The sequence below is a fragment of the Acanthopagrus latus genome, chromosome 24, assembly GCF_904848185.1.
Source record: "Acanthopagrus latus isolate v.2019 chromosome 24, fAcaLat1.1, whole genome shotgun sequence".
In the NCBI taxonomy this organism is placed as follows: Eukaryota; Metazoa; Chordata; class Actinopteri; order Spariformes; family Sparidae; genus Acanthopagrus; species Acanthopagrus latus.
The window spans coordinates 7,275,163-7,290,837 of record NC_051062.1 but is presented as its reverse complement, the minus strand read 5'-3'; the positions used below and the strand labels follow the sequence as shown (position 1 = coordinate 7,290,837).

Here is a 15,675-nt window from a genome sequence, read left to right as displayed (position 1 = left end):
AAACACTGATCGTGGTCTCAGTTTAGTTGACGTTGTTTAAATATGTATTGGTTGCAAATGGCACTGAATATTATTATAGAATATAGAATATTATATATACCTGATTAAAAATGAGGAAAATGTTCAATCTTCATAAAAAACACATATCAGCACAAGCACGTAGGCTATGTGTATCTTCACTTTGCTCTTGGACCATGCTTACCCTATTTACCGTAGTTCAGGCGCAACGGAAATCTCACAGCGGCGCACTTTACCACGCTCTCGTCCAGCTGCGGTGTTGCTGATGGGAGCAGTAGTAGCCGTGACGTGTCGGTGACGCGGCAGCACCCTCCTCCCTCGCTCCGCTCTCCGCCAGCAGGACAATGCTGTTGTTTGGTTTTCATCTGCGGGCTGACAGGACGAAGTCTCCCGCGGGCTGCTCGGGGATCAGATCCGGTAGGTCGCGTCGTAAAAGTCCGGTAGACTACTCGTGTGGGCACGGTCAAGTGACAGTCCGACCGAGTTTATCATCACTCAGCTGTTTGATTAAACTGTAACAGCGCGAAGATTGATTAAAGTATTTTGTTTATAATCGGGATGAGAGTGAAAGAAAATCTAACACTATAACATATTTTAATGTTAGATGAGGGTTTTTTTAATTTCTTACATTACCGTTGTAGTCTGTTATGTTTATTGTGCAAGCACAGTCCTATAAATAGGCTTTTTATTTATTAATGCCGTTCTAATTAACGTCTTTAATCTGCACAGAGTGTGTTTCCTGCCATAATCAATGTCATTTGTGTGAAGCATACTGTATCTGTATATGTGATGTCCGTGAAGACTTTTTTGGTGAAATGTGCATGCTTTTTAACATAACTTAGTCCGTTTACTTAAAGGGGCGCTGTGTCATTGTTGGAGAAGGAATGCAAACTTAGAATTTTATGTTTACAAGATTAATGGGGTAATAATCCAAACTCAGAAATATTCATCTTTATATATACATGAATAAACAAGGAAAATAAGTTCTCCAGAACACTGTGTGAAGCTAGGAAGGTGGCAGGGTCCGCCGCATATAAACAAAGTAAATCAGTATTGAAATTGATTTGTCCTTTAAGTTCAGTTTATTTGGGCATAAAAAACATTGTTTGCCTCTATTTTAAAATGTCTTTCCCAGATCAACACCTTTTGCTATTTTTCTTTTTAAAGAAATTTGAAACTTGAAAATTTCCACTTTCCACTACTATATACAATGTTGGAAATATATTATAGCACATTTTTTTTATAACACTACATATGTTCAGCTCTCCAGATTCAGGATGTGAATACTTCTTCCTTCGCAGCAGGAGGAAGGAAAAAGTGCTTTATTTGGCTCTATAAACTGAAAAGAGGGTTAAGAAGTGATTGAATTAGACTCAGTTTTTAAAGAACACTAGATGTTGGCTTTAATAAGCATCAGCTGGATGGAAATTGTCATAATGAATCAATTGGTTGCATGTTACCAAACTAACATTTAACCTTCCGGCAGTGATTCTTCACCAAACTAAAAACATGTTTATTAAGAGCCGCTGGTTTGTTCTAACCTTTTCTTTTTTAAACTGTAGTCAGGCATTTTCATGAGCCGCCGGCTCAGCAGGACCCAATAAAAGTCTAACAGTCATGTAGTGACTCAGTAAACCCCAGATGGAGAGACAGACTCTGTATTTGCGAGTACAGTGGGAGGCTGAAGTCCACCCGGTGACACCTCAACCATACGTCTGATTAAATACCCAAGTTATGATACTGTACTTTGGTGTATCCGTCGCCGGTGAAGTGTTAAACAGCTTGAGACGCAGGAATCCAGCGACACCTTAATGTAATTTCTCGGGTGCAGTCATGTATGTCCGACTGAAAGACATTAGCCGTGGTATGTCAGAAGTTAAGCCCCTGCCGTATGTGTCTGGTCGATAGGAGCGAGCTGCTGGATATCGGCTGAGCTTCAAAGGCAACCTCGGTGGCCTAAATCTGAATCCAGTATTCTTTTGACGCGCACGACCAACAAGGAGCAATTACCCGTCGCCTAAAGGAAACCAACTACTTACATTTGACGTTTTTAGAGGAGCCTGGATCACTTTCTGATCATTCTAGTGATTGGGTTTGGCCGTCTAAGTTCTCTCTTATTTCTCTGTTTTCTCTTTCTGGTTCATGCATTCCTCGTTCCTTCGCATAACACCCAAATTCCTAAGTGGTAAACCTGCGTATCTGCGCATTTCTGTGTATTATAAGCAAATAAAGATTTAAAACAAAGCTAACCCTTTTTCGACGTTGAAAAAAAACATCACTTACACAGTGGGTTGCATTGTGGTTTGGAGAAAAGATCACATTCCCAGTAATATTAACAATGTTTTGCATCATTCATGTAGTAATAAGTTTAGTTTTTGATAAGTTTAGTAATAAATATAATGTCCCTGCCAGCACCAGTTATGGAAAACATAAATATTTCTGAGTTTCTATTATTACCTCATTATATCATTATAGTATATTATATTATTCTATTACAATTCTGAGTTTCTGAATTCTTTCTTCAAATCCACATCGTGCCCCTTTAACCTCTGAACTTCTGTGGACTGATTTATAGTCGTGGACTCAGCAGATATTTCCAACTTATTCCTGGTATGAAGAGGTCAAAGGCAGGGTCATGAGTCAAAATGGTATTTTAAGCACAATTCTTCTTCTTTTTAAAAAATTATTTTCTGGATCAGGGACTTTTGTCCACCACCATCAATGAAATCACAGAAAAGAGTGACTTCTTCGCATTAGTAACATCTGTGGAAATACCGTGGATGTGTCCTACGGTATATCTCAACCGATATCACTCTGATGCTGCACAGTTCATTAACTTTTACACTCACAATTTGCAAACTTGATCCCCGGTCGTCAGGGGAGACAGGAAGATTTAAAAAAACCTGCCCTCCTTCAGATTCTTTCAGCCCGCCGTGGCCTTTTAACTGGGACCCTGGAGGAATTGGTCGGTGCTGATTGAACTGCGAGTGATATAAACCCTCTCCATCCCTCTCCAGTTGTAACAGGGAGCCTTTGTACCTAATCCCCGCTCCTGCCTCTCACACTCAACGCAAATTTTTTACCCCTGGCATCCATCAGACAGCTCAAAGTTGGAGCGCTAATCTCAAGTTTTCCTTTCAGGGTGTAGCATATCATTACGAGCTGTACTGTAGCTAGTGTGCTAATGAATGCAAGCCCAGGGACTGAAAGACTTCTGTGAATCGTTCCAAATGAAACTCTATTGTGTAATTGGTCCGCAATTTCCAGAGCTCAGTTAAATTTCTGCAGCGCAAGCTAGGTCTAAAAATATGAACTGCACAGCGGCTAAGCTAACGTGAGCATACGCTAACGGTATACATCACAAAGACACTTTTCTGTTTGTGTTCATTTGCTTCTTTCATTGTCATTACATGTCAAAAATGTAATGCAAGCAAGTTTTGCAAAAATCTAAACTTGTGGTTTTGATGCACAACAAGTAATCTAATGGTAGTGTAAGCTAATGGTCGAAATCAGAATGATGTAAAATCTGGGTTCCACACAGTTCTGGTTGTGTTCATTAGTTTCTCTCATTGACCAACACGTAAGTAAAGAGGGGAAGACTAATAAAATTATGTAGTACAAGCTAGGTTTAACAACTGGAACTGCTGGTGCTAAAGCCTGAGCTAATGGTGTATATGCCACAAAGATGCATCAGCTAAGCTTTAAATTTGCTAAAGATTAGGCTGTTTGTCCGTCAGGTGCTGGGTTGAAAAAATGGTAGAAAAGGCACATGACAACTTCCAAAGCATAGGTTAACCTGCGAAATGTCTTGTTTTGTTACAAAAATGTTCTAAAACCGGAAATATATTTACTTTTCCATCACAGAACAATACGAAACCAGCAAATATTCAGATTAGCTGAAAGATTGTGTGAGCAGTCAACACAGAGCATCCATATAAATGTTATGTAAAGAGTAAACGTCTTCATAATACATTGCCTAAATATTCATTTCATTTTGAAACTGAATAATCAGAGCCTTTAACGGAAGGATTTAGAGTACGCTGTATAGAGTGCCATACAGTATGGTTATTTGGTCTGAAGCAGTGACATGGATCAGTATTATTGGGGCATGCATAATGCAAAGAAAACAAGCATTTACAACCATACAGCCAGCGCAGTGCCCGAGGATAGAACATGAAGTAGAGTTAGAAGCATCTGAACTCATCGCTGATCTTACACAAATATCTACTGATCTCAATTCAGAGGCAAAACCAGGTCATCTGGTATTTAATTCATTGACTGACATCCCGGTGAATCGAAGAAGAGTGTTTGCTAGAGAGTGCTCTGCCTGGACTGCAGCTGAACTGAATACAACTAGATGTCATCGCTGAAAACAACTTAGACAGAAGTCTGTTTAAAATAATGGAAATAATTGCTGGAACAGATACTGATTACACACTGCTTTAATCTTTACAATCCAAGGGCACTCAGGTATTTTCTATCAAAGATATAGTGACAAAAAACTCATATTTTCATGAATAGGAACGCTCCCTCTTATAGTTTATTTCATCTGGTGGTGTTGAAATGTCAAAGTATACTCCTGACCTGCTCGGAGTAATAAGCTGTCGGATATTCTGTATGCGCTCTAAACCTTTAGTCACTTGAGATATGTTCACGATGGGGAGTTGGTTCCAACAGTATATGATCATCGCTGTCTTGTTAAATCCTCCCTCAGATTCTGGAAATGAAGACAAATTGTTTCCTGCTGCACAAAGATGACCACAGTTACACCTGATGTAGAGATGTTTCAAAGGATTAACACGGCAGGTTTAGAGGATCATTCTTGAATTTCTCAACAAAGTCTGTCTCATGATAAGGAATGTGTGTTCTCAAAGGGATTTCTTAATCCTCACTGTAAACCCCCTTGTATCTATTACCTCAGGCTGCAGTCTTAAAGGTTTATTAGCTTCACTCTTTCAGCTACAAGAGCGTGTGGCACTGGGGAAGTCAGTGTCAATCAGCCATCATCCTGCAGCATTTATTGTCTAATACTTTGATTAATGTCTAAATTGCACTACAAATGAGATTCCCAACAGCCTCAGCTGTGCCTGGTGCTAATAAGCAGATGTTAGCACACTAACACAATAAACTGAGTTGGTGGGAAATCAGCAGCCTACTACTGCTACGTTAGCATGCTGATGTTAGCATTTAACTTAAAGTGACACTGTGCCTACAGAGAGTATAGACTCACATAATGCTAACACACTAAAATGAGATGGTTGCCACCAGTAAGTCCAACCATACATAGCCGCTAGCATAATGTCAGACTCCTCGTCTTGTTTTAATTCCCAGTAGTGCGATAACATTTAAAACAATGAATTGTACAATTAAACTTCAATGATAAATTTGGAATACCAGTTGTAACAAATCATACTGATAGAACTGTAGGGGGCCTCAAGAGATCATCACTCATGTAGGACTTATTAATCAAAGTTTGTACGCTATTTACAAACTACATTAATTTCCCCTCTTTTTTTTTTTTTCAAATAGATGTTTCTGTTACAGACCTGCATCAACAGCTCCACACTGACTCCGATCTTAATTTCCCTCTCCAACGAGCCAACACTGGGCAGTTTATTAATGGGGCAGTGAATCTTTTTAACCAAGGAACTGATTTGGAAGTAACATTTCCTCCTTGAGCAGGCCTGCTGTTGCAATATCCACTTTCAAGGAGAGGAGACAGAGTAAAAGACAATACATGTGCTGACTTGGCTTTACCAATGAATGGCCCCACTGGATGACAAGAAAAAAAAAAACACATTTGGGAAGCAAGGGGCTAATGGTGAAATTCCCTGGGGGCAAAGGGGGGCTTGTAATTGAAACATAAATCACGTTTATGTCAGAAGTGACAGTGTTATTAGTTATAATGTCGCCCAGTCCTTTGTCAGGAAATTACTCAAATGAAGGGATGGATGCTTAGAGTTAGGAGCTTCGGGTAGAAGGGTTCCCTTTGACATTTAAATAATGAAGCAGGCTCACAGCAGGGGCAGCACGCAGCTGATCACATTTATAGATTCACTATTTCTACTATTAGGCTTTCGAGTTTTCTTTCTGGAGGACATTTATTTTCATAGTCTTTATTTGTGGCAGCTGTGACATGCATCTTTTACATTTTTATTCTAAGTTGCATTCATTTAACATCTATCTATCAAGGCTGTACAATAAGTAGACTGCCAAGGCTACAACAGCAAAATCATTAACTGTTAAGCTCTGTGTAGCAAAATGACAGAAGCCTCTTAATGTAGCTCTCTTTCTTATGTATTCTGCTAAATGGATTATCAACCGTTACTCAATTTTAAGGTACCCTACCTGGGGATTTATTTGAAACCAGCCCCTGTGGTGTGTTTCAGCTGCTTATGTTGCCCTCTCTCCCGCAGCGTTTTCCTGCCCAAACAGAAGAGTGCATGAAAGTACATCGGACCAAAGATGGAGGCCTGGCCAGCGGTGGCCTGGGTCCTGCTGATGACCAGCATCGCCGACTGGCTGAAAACTGTCCAGTCGCGGGACTTCACCATGATGGACATCATCCTGCTGCATCCCTCAAGTAGGGACATGATATTACTATTAACGCAATGTGTGTTTTGTGTGTAAGCTGCGTGTAAACCATATTCCTAGATGTGTTTGTAGTTAACCGGATACATGACTGAATGAATATCTGTAGCCCACAACTTTGGAAAACTATTGGAGGATTTGCCAACTGCAATCAATCCAAGCAATAGTTTGCACGTAAGCAGTTGTTTGGAGACACTGTAGTATCTGTTTCCTTGTTTTCGAATTCCTGACACCACGTGTTAAGACAAAAAGGATTTGGAAACTTAGAATGTGATTGTGTATATGTGTGTGTGTGTCTCTGTCTGGTAAGTAACAGGCTTTGTCCTGTGATTGAAACGTGGCTGACCTGGAGACCTGTAGCTGTCTGAGCTACAACACGGCCTGATTCCCAGCCCAGATAAGATTCTTGCCAAGGGGTCGCCCAAACAACTCCTCGCAGTTGAGCAAACAGACGATTATTCAGAGTTACTGTCCGGAAAACAAAATCTTTTATGTAAGAACCAATAACATCCGTTAGATGGGTCATGAGAACGGTAAACAGTATACCTTTAACTTGTTATTAAAGGTACCATGTTATGCTCAATTACAAGTTCATCCTTTTATTTTCGGTCTACTAGAAAGCATTTACATCCTGTAAACCCTTTTGTTTATCATACTGTCTTTTGCTAGAGCACCTAGATTCACCCCTGTTAAAGAAACAGTGCCCGTCTCTTTAAAGCCCCCATCCGAAAATGCCTGGTCTGCTCTGATTGGTCAGCTCTCACAGGCCTAAGCAAGTTCCGCCCACCGTGTTTTCTACATTGGTAGAAGCGGTGACTTGTTTAAAAGCACAGTTTCTGACAACAGGCTATCAACGATTTGACATAAGACCTGCTTAATAATCTAAATATGACATGGAAAATTTAAATTCTTCAGATTGCTGTTTGCACATTTGTTCAAAACTAAGTACAAATATTAGTGTAATAGGAAAGTTGACAGCAGCTACAACAGTGGAGACTCACTGCCACTGGATTAAACGCTTATAGAAGGGAAAGGGCCCCACAGACTGAGGCACCCACTTGTGAGACTCCACCCTCAGAGGGCGATCGCAGATGGACAGCCAGACCTTCGGCCCTGGTTAATAGCATGGGGCTGGGGTACGGCAGCAGTCGGTGGTCCTCTGGTAGCAGATGGACAGACCGAGGAGGGCACGGTGGGTAGCTGACCCCTCATTTCCTGCTCAGGAAACAGAGGGGTTGGATAACCGAATGGACACTGGAAAGATGACAGAACTGATTCAGATTTGAGATCCTGGATGCAGATAGAAACCTGAGGAGAAAGTACAAAGACGGCCGACACGAGATGCCCAGCTGTCTCTTTGGCTGTGAGAAGCATGGGGAGAAGAATGATAAGGACCTGAAAGGGTATGTGATCCGGGACAAAGACAAGATAAGCAGCAGAGGACAGAGTGTTTGGAGAGAGCTGACTCACCTGCACCTCAGAATGATAAACAGGTGCAGTGTTAAGGTGACCTTTAAGCTCCAGAGGTACCTGTTGAGCCTGAAGTGACCACTGCAAAGGAACGTTTCAAGAGATAAGACAGTTCATAGCTCAGAGTACTGAGGTCTGTCTGTCCTCCACAGCTACACCTCATCCAGGTGGCTTCAAGTGCTTCACGTGTGAAGACGCTGCAGACAACTACGAGTGTAATCGCTGGGCGCCGGATGTCTACTGTCCAAAAGGTACAACAGCTTTTTTCTCGCTTCTTCTTCTTCTTCTTGCTCACTTCCCCAAGGACCCTATTCAGTTATTTAAAGTTTTGTAGTTCACAAAACATTTCTGGGGCTCCACAGCTCTGTAATTCGTCTAAAATACTGAGGAGAGAGGAGTAACATAATCCAGAAATGACGGCTGCTCATGTCTTCCAGATGCCAGATACTGTTACACGCTCCACATGATGGATCACCATGGGGAGAGCGTGTCCGTCACCAAGCGCTGTGCGACCCTGCAGGACTGTCAGTTCGCTGGCTGCGCTACCGTCACCGATAACGGCTATCAGGTAGGAGGAGCCTCTGGATTAAATTACGTCAGCATGCTCAACCTCACAAGGTAACCTGTGACTTTAACCTCATCTGCCAGGTGTGCTCATCGTGCTGCGAGGGGAACATCTGCAACGTGCTGGTGCCGAGGAACGAGAGCAGCGCCGTGTTCTCCTCCAAGTCCCCTCTAGTCGGCTCCAGCAGGCGGGTTCTTCCTTCGCCGCTGAGCTGCATCAGCGTCATCGTCATCAGTATCTTCGCAGCCGGACATGTTTGAGGAGGACAAACTCTGAGCCTGCCACTTCTGTACTATACTCCACTTAAATTAGGTTCTTCCTCCTGTCAGACAATACTTACAATATGCTCAAACTTTTTTTTTTGTAATTTATTTATACCATATAAATGCCAGTATTATTACGAGTCTATTACTATTAAACCATGTCCGTGTGTATTTTTTGAGGTCTTGTTTGTCTTAATTAAATAGCCTGTGAAATTCATTATCATTGTGTGTGTTGTATGTAATTAATATATGTACAATAAATCATTCATTTCTGTGGTTTACTATGATGAGACTGGCTTAAATAAATGCACTTGTCCTGTTGTGAGCGGGTTTGCTTGGGGGTGATCCTCAGTATAAAGTGAGCAAGGGTGGACTCAGGATGTTTGAGGGTCAGGGGCAGACAAAATTTACTTTTACTATTTATGTGTATGAACCTGGGTCACTGTTTTGATCACTTACAACTTGGCTCGACAGAAAATTAATGACTTGAACGTAAAGGTGAAATATTCGTGAATGCTTTGACTTTAGACATGATGAGGTGAAGCCCTTGTCTGCGCTAAATTAATGTTTTCAGTTTTTCACTGTTTGAAAGTGAGAGAGAAGCAATTAAAAGGTGCAATATGTAAGAATTGGCAACATCTTGCACTTGGGCAGGCCAGGGTGAGCTGGGTACCATGCTGACTTCATTAAATTTTAAGTTATTTCTTCACATTCAACTCAAATCTTACATATTGCACCTTTACGAAAGAAACAGGCTGTTAAAAAGTCCAAACATCTGCTAGTGCTAATAAAAATATAGAAAAAAAAGGTAAACATCATAACTTGTTGTCATTTAAGAGTCACAGAATAACCTTAATCAGAGTTGAGTACACTTTCACTAAAAATGTTAAGTGAAGGATTTAAACCAGCCTGTCCGCAGTGACTCACATCAACCACTAGGTGGGGACAAATAGCCACAAGTCTTTCTGTCTACTATTCAAACAAAGCTGAATTTACAGATGGGCACTAACACAGAGGACACAGATGAGGTGTTGAAATCTGATGCAGCAGTTCAGCTTTCTTTGTTAAGCTGCTCACAGATCATCCAACAGTTTTGAGTAAAGTTCATATTAAGAAACTAAAATCAGAAAGAACAAGGAGAAATGTCTGTGAAGGGGGCACACACTCAACTGCGACACGAAGTACAGCATCACAGCAGCGTGATGAGATGTCACTTTTTATTTGTTCAGCAGTTCCGGGTGAGTTCTGTCACAGCTTGTTGCTTCAAACCGGGAGAGCATCCACATTTCTTTATATCCTGTGCAACGAAAAAACACATCCTGTACATGTTTGTATGAAAAGTTTATCGACCTGATATCATTTGGTAAGAATCCTATCTGAAGATCAAGAATCTGAATCTTTTCACATTTGCGTCCAACGGCTGCTTTCAGACCATTTCAAACGCACGATACTTTTATATTAAAACACAGAAAAAGTGTTAACATAGAAACTTTCCGAACATCTTGAAAAGCCTTTCATTTGTAGTCAGAATCGTTCCCAATGCACCGAGTGTGTTTCCTCCCTGGATGTGGTGCAGGATGAACTGGGCTGACATGTCACCTCCCATCAGTCGGGCACAGCATTGAGATTTACATTAAAGTCTCACTCAGGTCCTGGTTACAGTAAGACAAACTCTGCACAGCCTTTCAATGAGAGCACCATACACCAAGCTCTTCAAGCCATAAACAGAGGCCTTGTGTTTGGATTTAGTGCTGCGATTTATTAAATAAAGCAAAAAAAAAAAAAAAACCTATTCCTCATCATCGAGTTCGTTTGAAAGTCCTTGTAGCCTCGCCACAGCGGCGCTGTGAGTAGGTGCGTTGGTGAAAACCGCCCCCACAAACAGAGGCGTCCCTCCCAGGATGTGGCGAATGACCGTGCACGAGCCGGACGCCTCGATGTGGAAGCCCAGATTCCTCAGCTCCTCCTCTGTTTGCAGTGAGGTTTGACTTGAAGTGGATGCAAAGAACTGTTGGGGAACACAAGGCGATGGTGATGAAGTGGACCTTTACATTCACAGATGTTTCTCAGAGCCTGTTTACACCTGGCATTAACAGCGTCCTGAGTTAAACTGCAAAATGATTCTCCATGATCTGTGCCTTCTTCTAAAATCTGGCATTGCATGCAATACATTAAGTAGTTTTTCTTCTGGTAAAAAAGTATTAGTCTATCATGCCATTTTTACAAATATACAGTAACAGAAACCAATTTAGGGCACATCTTTGTTGCCTTTGGAGGAAGCCCCAAGACTCTATTAAAAACTAGCACAGTTCTAAGTTGGTGTGTTAAGAAGAACTTTATAAACTCTTTGAATTGTTCTCTATGACACATTCTTATTCATTTGGGCCTTCTTGTAAATTTGGCTATTGTTTTACATTCAGTTAGTGGAAGAAATCCAGACACACATAAAAGAACTCACAGCTGCTCCTGTCGATGGGTCTATGAAGTCTGCCCAGTAGCCTGCAGTCCACAGCGAGAAGCACATTTCCTTTGCCCCGTTCACAAACTGCAGCGAGGGGGGAAAAAAACAAACAAAAAAAAACGCAGTCGGCAACTGTGTCAACATCACGTTAAAGATGTTATCCACACTAATGATAATAATACTGATGACATGTGACAGGACTCACTCTGTGCAGCAGCTGCTCTCTGTCCTGCTCTGCTGGCTCCTCCTCACACCGACCGCCTCTCTGTGTGACCGTCACAACTGTGATGGGAGCTGCGGGCGCTGCAGGGAACAACAGCTCCAGATCTGACACACACACACACACACACACACACACACACACACACACACACACAGGTTTGTTACTAAATGCTTTTAACAGATGACACAACTTTATACATTATATACATCATTGTTGTTTCAGTGAGTTAACGCCACAAACAACCACCCTTACCTTTCTTTAGCAGCTCAGGGCAGGAACTTACTGAGCAGTCTGTTCCTGTCTGATTAAAGTACTGCTCGGCTTTGTTGACTCTCGTGGATATAGGACCCAGTTTACTCTGAAGAACCAACACATGCAGAGAAATTGACATTGCAGCTCTGAAATCATTTATTCTGACTGATAATACATTGACTTGGAAATTATTGAGACACACTTAGTCCCCTCAGGTTGCTATAAACCTCAATATTAACAAATAAACAGCTGCAGTATTCTGAATGGTTGCTACAACAAAATATTCAAAAACGTACGTGGAACTCATTGACGAACTGCGCTAGGATGAACTGCTGTCTCTCTGAGCTGCTCGGGGCCGTCAGTACATCAGGCACCGTCCTGTGGACTGGGGTCTTCTTTTGGTCCTCCACACCTTCCAGGTGGCAGTCAAAGCCAACATTACCTGGTAACTGAAAGCGCCGGTCCTGAGGTCCGAATGGTCCCATGTTCTCATCGGGCCACACAGTCCTGGGGCCTGGAGGACACGGCGCAAACTATATAAAGTGTGTCTGCCTATGTCTGTCCCAAGTTTGTTTGTCCAAAAACACAAAAAACTAAAACTTAAGTCAGATCTTCAGATCTTGACCTAAGCCTGTTAACTGTAAACTTCTGTGACATTTCCCAGTAACTGGCGACTGACTCATCTCCTTGTTGACTCACCTGAGTCTGTGGGTGATGCAGCTATGTAAGGCTCATCCGAGCTCGCGGCAGAGAAAGTTCTGGTTCTGCCCACACGGAGAGCAGCCAGGGCTTGATAGCCGGCGGCATGAGAGAGGACCAGCCTGCCTCGACCACACAGCACCTACAGAGGCAAACACATGCATATCTATTGTTACACAAGCTACCTTTTGGGGGTTAGTATTTTGATTAATAAACAAAATAATCAGGAGTTAAAACTGATTTATCCAGCTCACTACACGGGGGATAAAATCAAGGACATATTCAAAAGTCAAAGTGTGTGAAGCCCAAACAATACTTGATTTTAAGGGCCAATACTGATATTAGGAACTATAAAAATCTGACATATCAGCTGGTACACATGTTTTTATTGCAGTTGCCCCTCAAATGTTGGTATCAACAATCATAGCAAGACAGGTGACAGAGGAAGGACATTTTACATTTAACCAATGACCCAAATGACATCTTTGCACTGAAATAGTACATTTAACTGGGAATTTAATGATTACACATTACTACAGTAATATCTTTCCCCACTGATCACATTTCTTAACAGATTCTTATGTCTGTCGATATGTTAATTCACTAACTATTTCGAGAAAAAAATCAAATGTTTTCTGGTTTCTTCTCTCCTCTGTCACATCAATCTAAATATCTTCGGGTTGTGGAAAATAAAACACTTATCAACACCAAATAACTCATATCTGAAAGATTAATCCAGAAACGGATCGACAAATCGATTGATAATAACAAGATTGTAAGCTGAACCCCTACTGGAAAATTGCCCGATTTTTAAATGAAGTTTGGTTGAAACTTCCCTTCAGACAAGAAACAAGAGTGTTAAGTACAGCGAGCTGACGTCACTACAGGAGAGTTGTTGTTATGTCACTTACACTGCTGGACATTGTGGTTCGTCTCCGTCTGCTTTAAACTTTTACCTGTTGGACAAAAACACCAACGATTAGTGCAACAGTAGATGGCCCTAAAAAATTATTTGTATGGAAAAAAAAGTCCTTTAGCTAACTCCAGTTTGCTAGCCAGAATTAGTTAGCATTAGCACAAGTTAGCCGACATGATGCAATGTTTGCAAGTATGTTTCACGGGGAAGCTCAAGCAGCAAAGTAGAGTCTGTTGACATACTCGCTTTGGACGTATGTTAATAACGGCAGTTATCTTGCAACAGATACCAATTATCACCAAATGTAACGGGTTCAACACAAACTAAACCGCTAGAGAGGTCAACTAGCTAGCTGCTAAGGTTAGCCCAGTCAGCTGATATTGACACTTTCTCTTCTCGGACAGGACTGTGAAGCTCCTAACTTGAGAACACCTCGCACACAATACCTGACAGCGTCGCCAACGAACGTCTTAATGTTCTGAGTAAAATAATGCAAATAAAAAGCTTAATAAAGAGATTACATCATGAAAAGTACACGTTGTTCCTACCTGCGAAATTGCACGTCCTCTGCTATGCCTGATCGCAAAACAACTACGGCAAGTGACGAGGGACAAAAAAGGCGCGGTTTTGCGTAAGAGTTACGTGAGCATAATTATATTTCCAGTATGATGTAAGTAGAAATGACCGTTTCGAAATGTGCTTCACCATTCTCTGCCTGAAATGTCGTTATTTTAAAACAATTATCATTTTTTTTAGAATATCACAGACTTCTTGTCATTTCAGCAGCGCCACACATTAGACCTGACAGGCTTTGTATTTCCATATCTCACCACAAGATGGCAGCAAATTAACAGCTGACAGGACCACGGATTTGATAGGAACAGCACTACAGCCTGTGTTTGCCCTACAATATAGCTTTACAAGTTGCTGTATGTAAATGAATGCTGACTTTTTTTTTTAAACTTAGTATTCAAAGTTTTCATCCTGTTAAATTATCTGCCATATTGCCGTCTGTTCTCCAGCTTCCATCGCAGCACAACACCCCAATGCGGCTCAGGAATAAAAAAGGACGGGGATGGCACAGAAAATGTGTTCCCTGAGAACTTGCTGCCTCAGGGGTGAAACAGCCTACTTTTGTTGATATTTCTGGGCTCTGGCATGATGATAATAGTGCCTCGTCTCAGCGTAGACAGGTGGAACATACAAATGTAGAGTCACTCAAAAAATAAAGGCGCTCACACGTCAACGTCATCTCAACTGTGACATTCGGGGCAGGGAAAGTGCATTCAAGGGGCACCATGGAGTTTCTGGAGAAGGAATTCAAACTCCTTTATATCAGTGAGGTAACAATACAAACTCAAGTGAATAAACAAGCAGTTCTCAGAGGAAAATAAGGTCCCCAGAACACTGTTTGAAGCTAGGTATGTGGCAGGGTCCGCCACGTATAAACAAAGTAAAGCAGTAGGAAATTGTGATGTTTGTTTACTCCAACAGCCGTCAGACCATTTTGTATGACTAAAAGACACATGAACGACCCAAAATATTGTAAATATTATATCACTGAATATCTTTCTCTTCTTCCTCCATACTACACAGGGCACCTTTAAAAGCACTTTCACTAAAGTTTCCAGAGCTCCCTTAATTCTGTTGAACTTCACCTTAGCCAACCTCTAAATAAATGTCCAGAATGAAAATCTGAGTGTGTTTGTAGTGGGCAGATCCCAGGTGGGCAACTGTGGAGAAAAGCTACACATAGTCAGCAAAAAAAAACCCTCTGCCTTGATCAATATAGTTTAGAAACCCGAATAGAGGAATTGTCCTGGCAAGAGCAGCGTTATCTGCTGTCAGAAGTCGCGAAGGACAAGGACAGCGAGTAAAAAGTGCATTTTGCCAACGTAGACACATCTCTTTAGCTGATTTGGACAAGCTGATTGACACTTTCTCTGAGCTGACAGGATATGCAGTGGGAGTTTTGCCCTGGGACCAACATGCTTCACTCACCGTGGGCCCGCTGCAGCAACGTGACGCGTGTGTGTGTGTGTGTGTGGTGAGGAGGCATGTGGAGCCCGGCTGTCAGCGAGTCTCCCAAAGGATCATTTGTAACAGCGACACGGCATCCACCCTAGATGGAGCCCCTGTGGGATGTGCAGACACACACACACACACACACACACACACACACACATACTCACACACACACTGATATGCACCAGAATC

At 41.8% G+C, this 15,675-nt stretch overlaps 2 protein-coding genes across 4 annotated transcripts; one reads left to right on the top strand and one right to left on the bottom strand.

Annotated features, from left to right (window-relative positions):
* Positions 1–211: 211 nt before the first annotated feature.
* Positions 212–10,695, top strand: lypd6 (LY6/PLAUR domain containing 6). Of its 2 annotated transcripts, none has more exons than XM_037091789.1 (5): positions 212–435; positions 6,435–6,601; positions 8,232–8,330; positions 8,517–8,647; positions 8,728–10,695. In XM_037091789.1, the coding sequence occupies exons 2-5, from the start codon at positions 6,484–6,486 to the stop codon at positions 8,902–8,904; spliced, it is 525 nt and encodes a 174-aa protein (XP_036947684.1). In that variant the 5' UTR covers positions 212–435; positions 6,435–6,483; the 3' UTR covers positions 8,905–10,695. The 2 variants fall into 2 exon arrangements, with proteins under 2 accessions (XP_036947684.1, XP_036947686.1); XM_037091791.1 differs by lacking the exon at positions 212–435 and adding an exon at positions 6,252–6,357.
* mmadhca (metabolism of cobalamin associated Da) lies at positions 10,111–14,114 on the bottom strand. Of its 2 annotated transcripts, none has more exons than XM_037091787.1 (8): positions 14,007–14,114; positions 13,454–13,498; positions 12,543–12,684; positions 12,140–12,357; positions 11,844–11,949; positions 11,574–11,695; positions 11,366–11,452; positions 10,111–10,915 (listed from the first exon to the last, which is right to left on the bottom strand). In XM_037091787.1, the coding sequence occupies exons 2-8, from the start codon at positions 13,463–13,465 to the stop codon at positions 10,697–10,699; spliced, it is 906 nt and encodes a 301-aa protein (XP_036947682.1). In that variant the 5' UTR covers positions 13,466–13,498; positions 14,007–14,114; the 3' UTR covers positions 10,111–10,696. The 2 variants fall into 2 exon arrangements, with proteins under 2 accessions (XP_036947682.1, XP_036947683.1); XM_037091788.1 differs by lacking the exon at positions 14,007–14,114 and adding an exon at positions 13,905–14,002.
* Between the last annotated feature and the right edge of the window lie 1,561 nt (positions 14,115–15,675).

Bases quoted from the DNA above. Each gene is read 5' to 3' on its own strand.
- lypd6 (XM_037091789.1), top strand. From the start codon at position 6,484: ATGGAGGCCTGGCCAGCGGTGGCCTGGGTCCTGCTGATGACCAGCATC. The intron at 6,602-8,231 runs GTAGGGACATGA...TGTCCTCCACAG, and splicing joins CATCCTGCTGCATCCCTCAA to CTACACCTCATCCAGGTGGC. The intron at 8,331-8,516 runs GTACAACAGCTT...CATGTCTTCCAG, and splicing joins GGATGTCTACTGTCCAAAAG to ATGCCAGATACTGTTACACG.
- mmadhca (XM_037091787.1), bottom strand. The intron at 11,696-11,843 runs GTAAGGGTGGTT...TGTGTGTGTCAG, and splicing joins CCCTGAGCTGCTAAAGAAAG to ATCTGGAGCTGTTGTTCCCT. The intron at 11,453-11,573 runs GTGAGTCCTGTC...CCCTCGCTGCAG, and splicing joins GAGAGCAGCTGCTGCACAGA to TTTGTGAACGGGGCAAAGGA.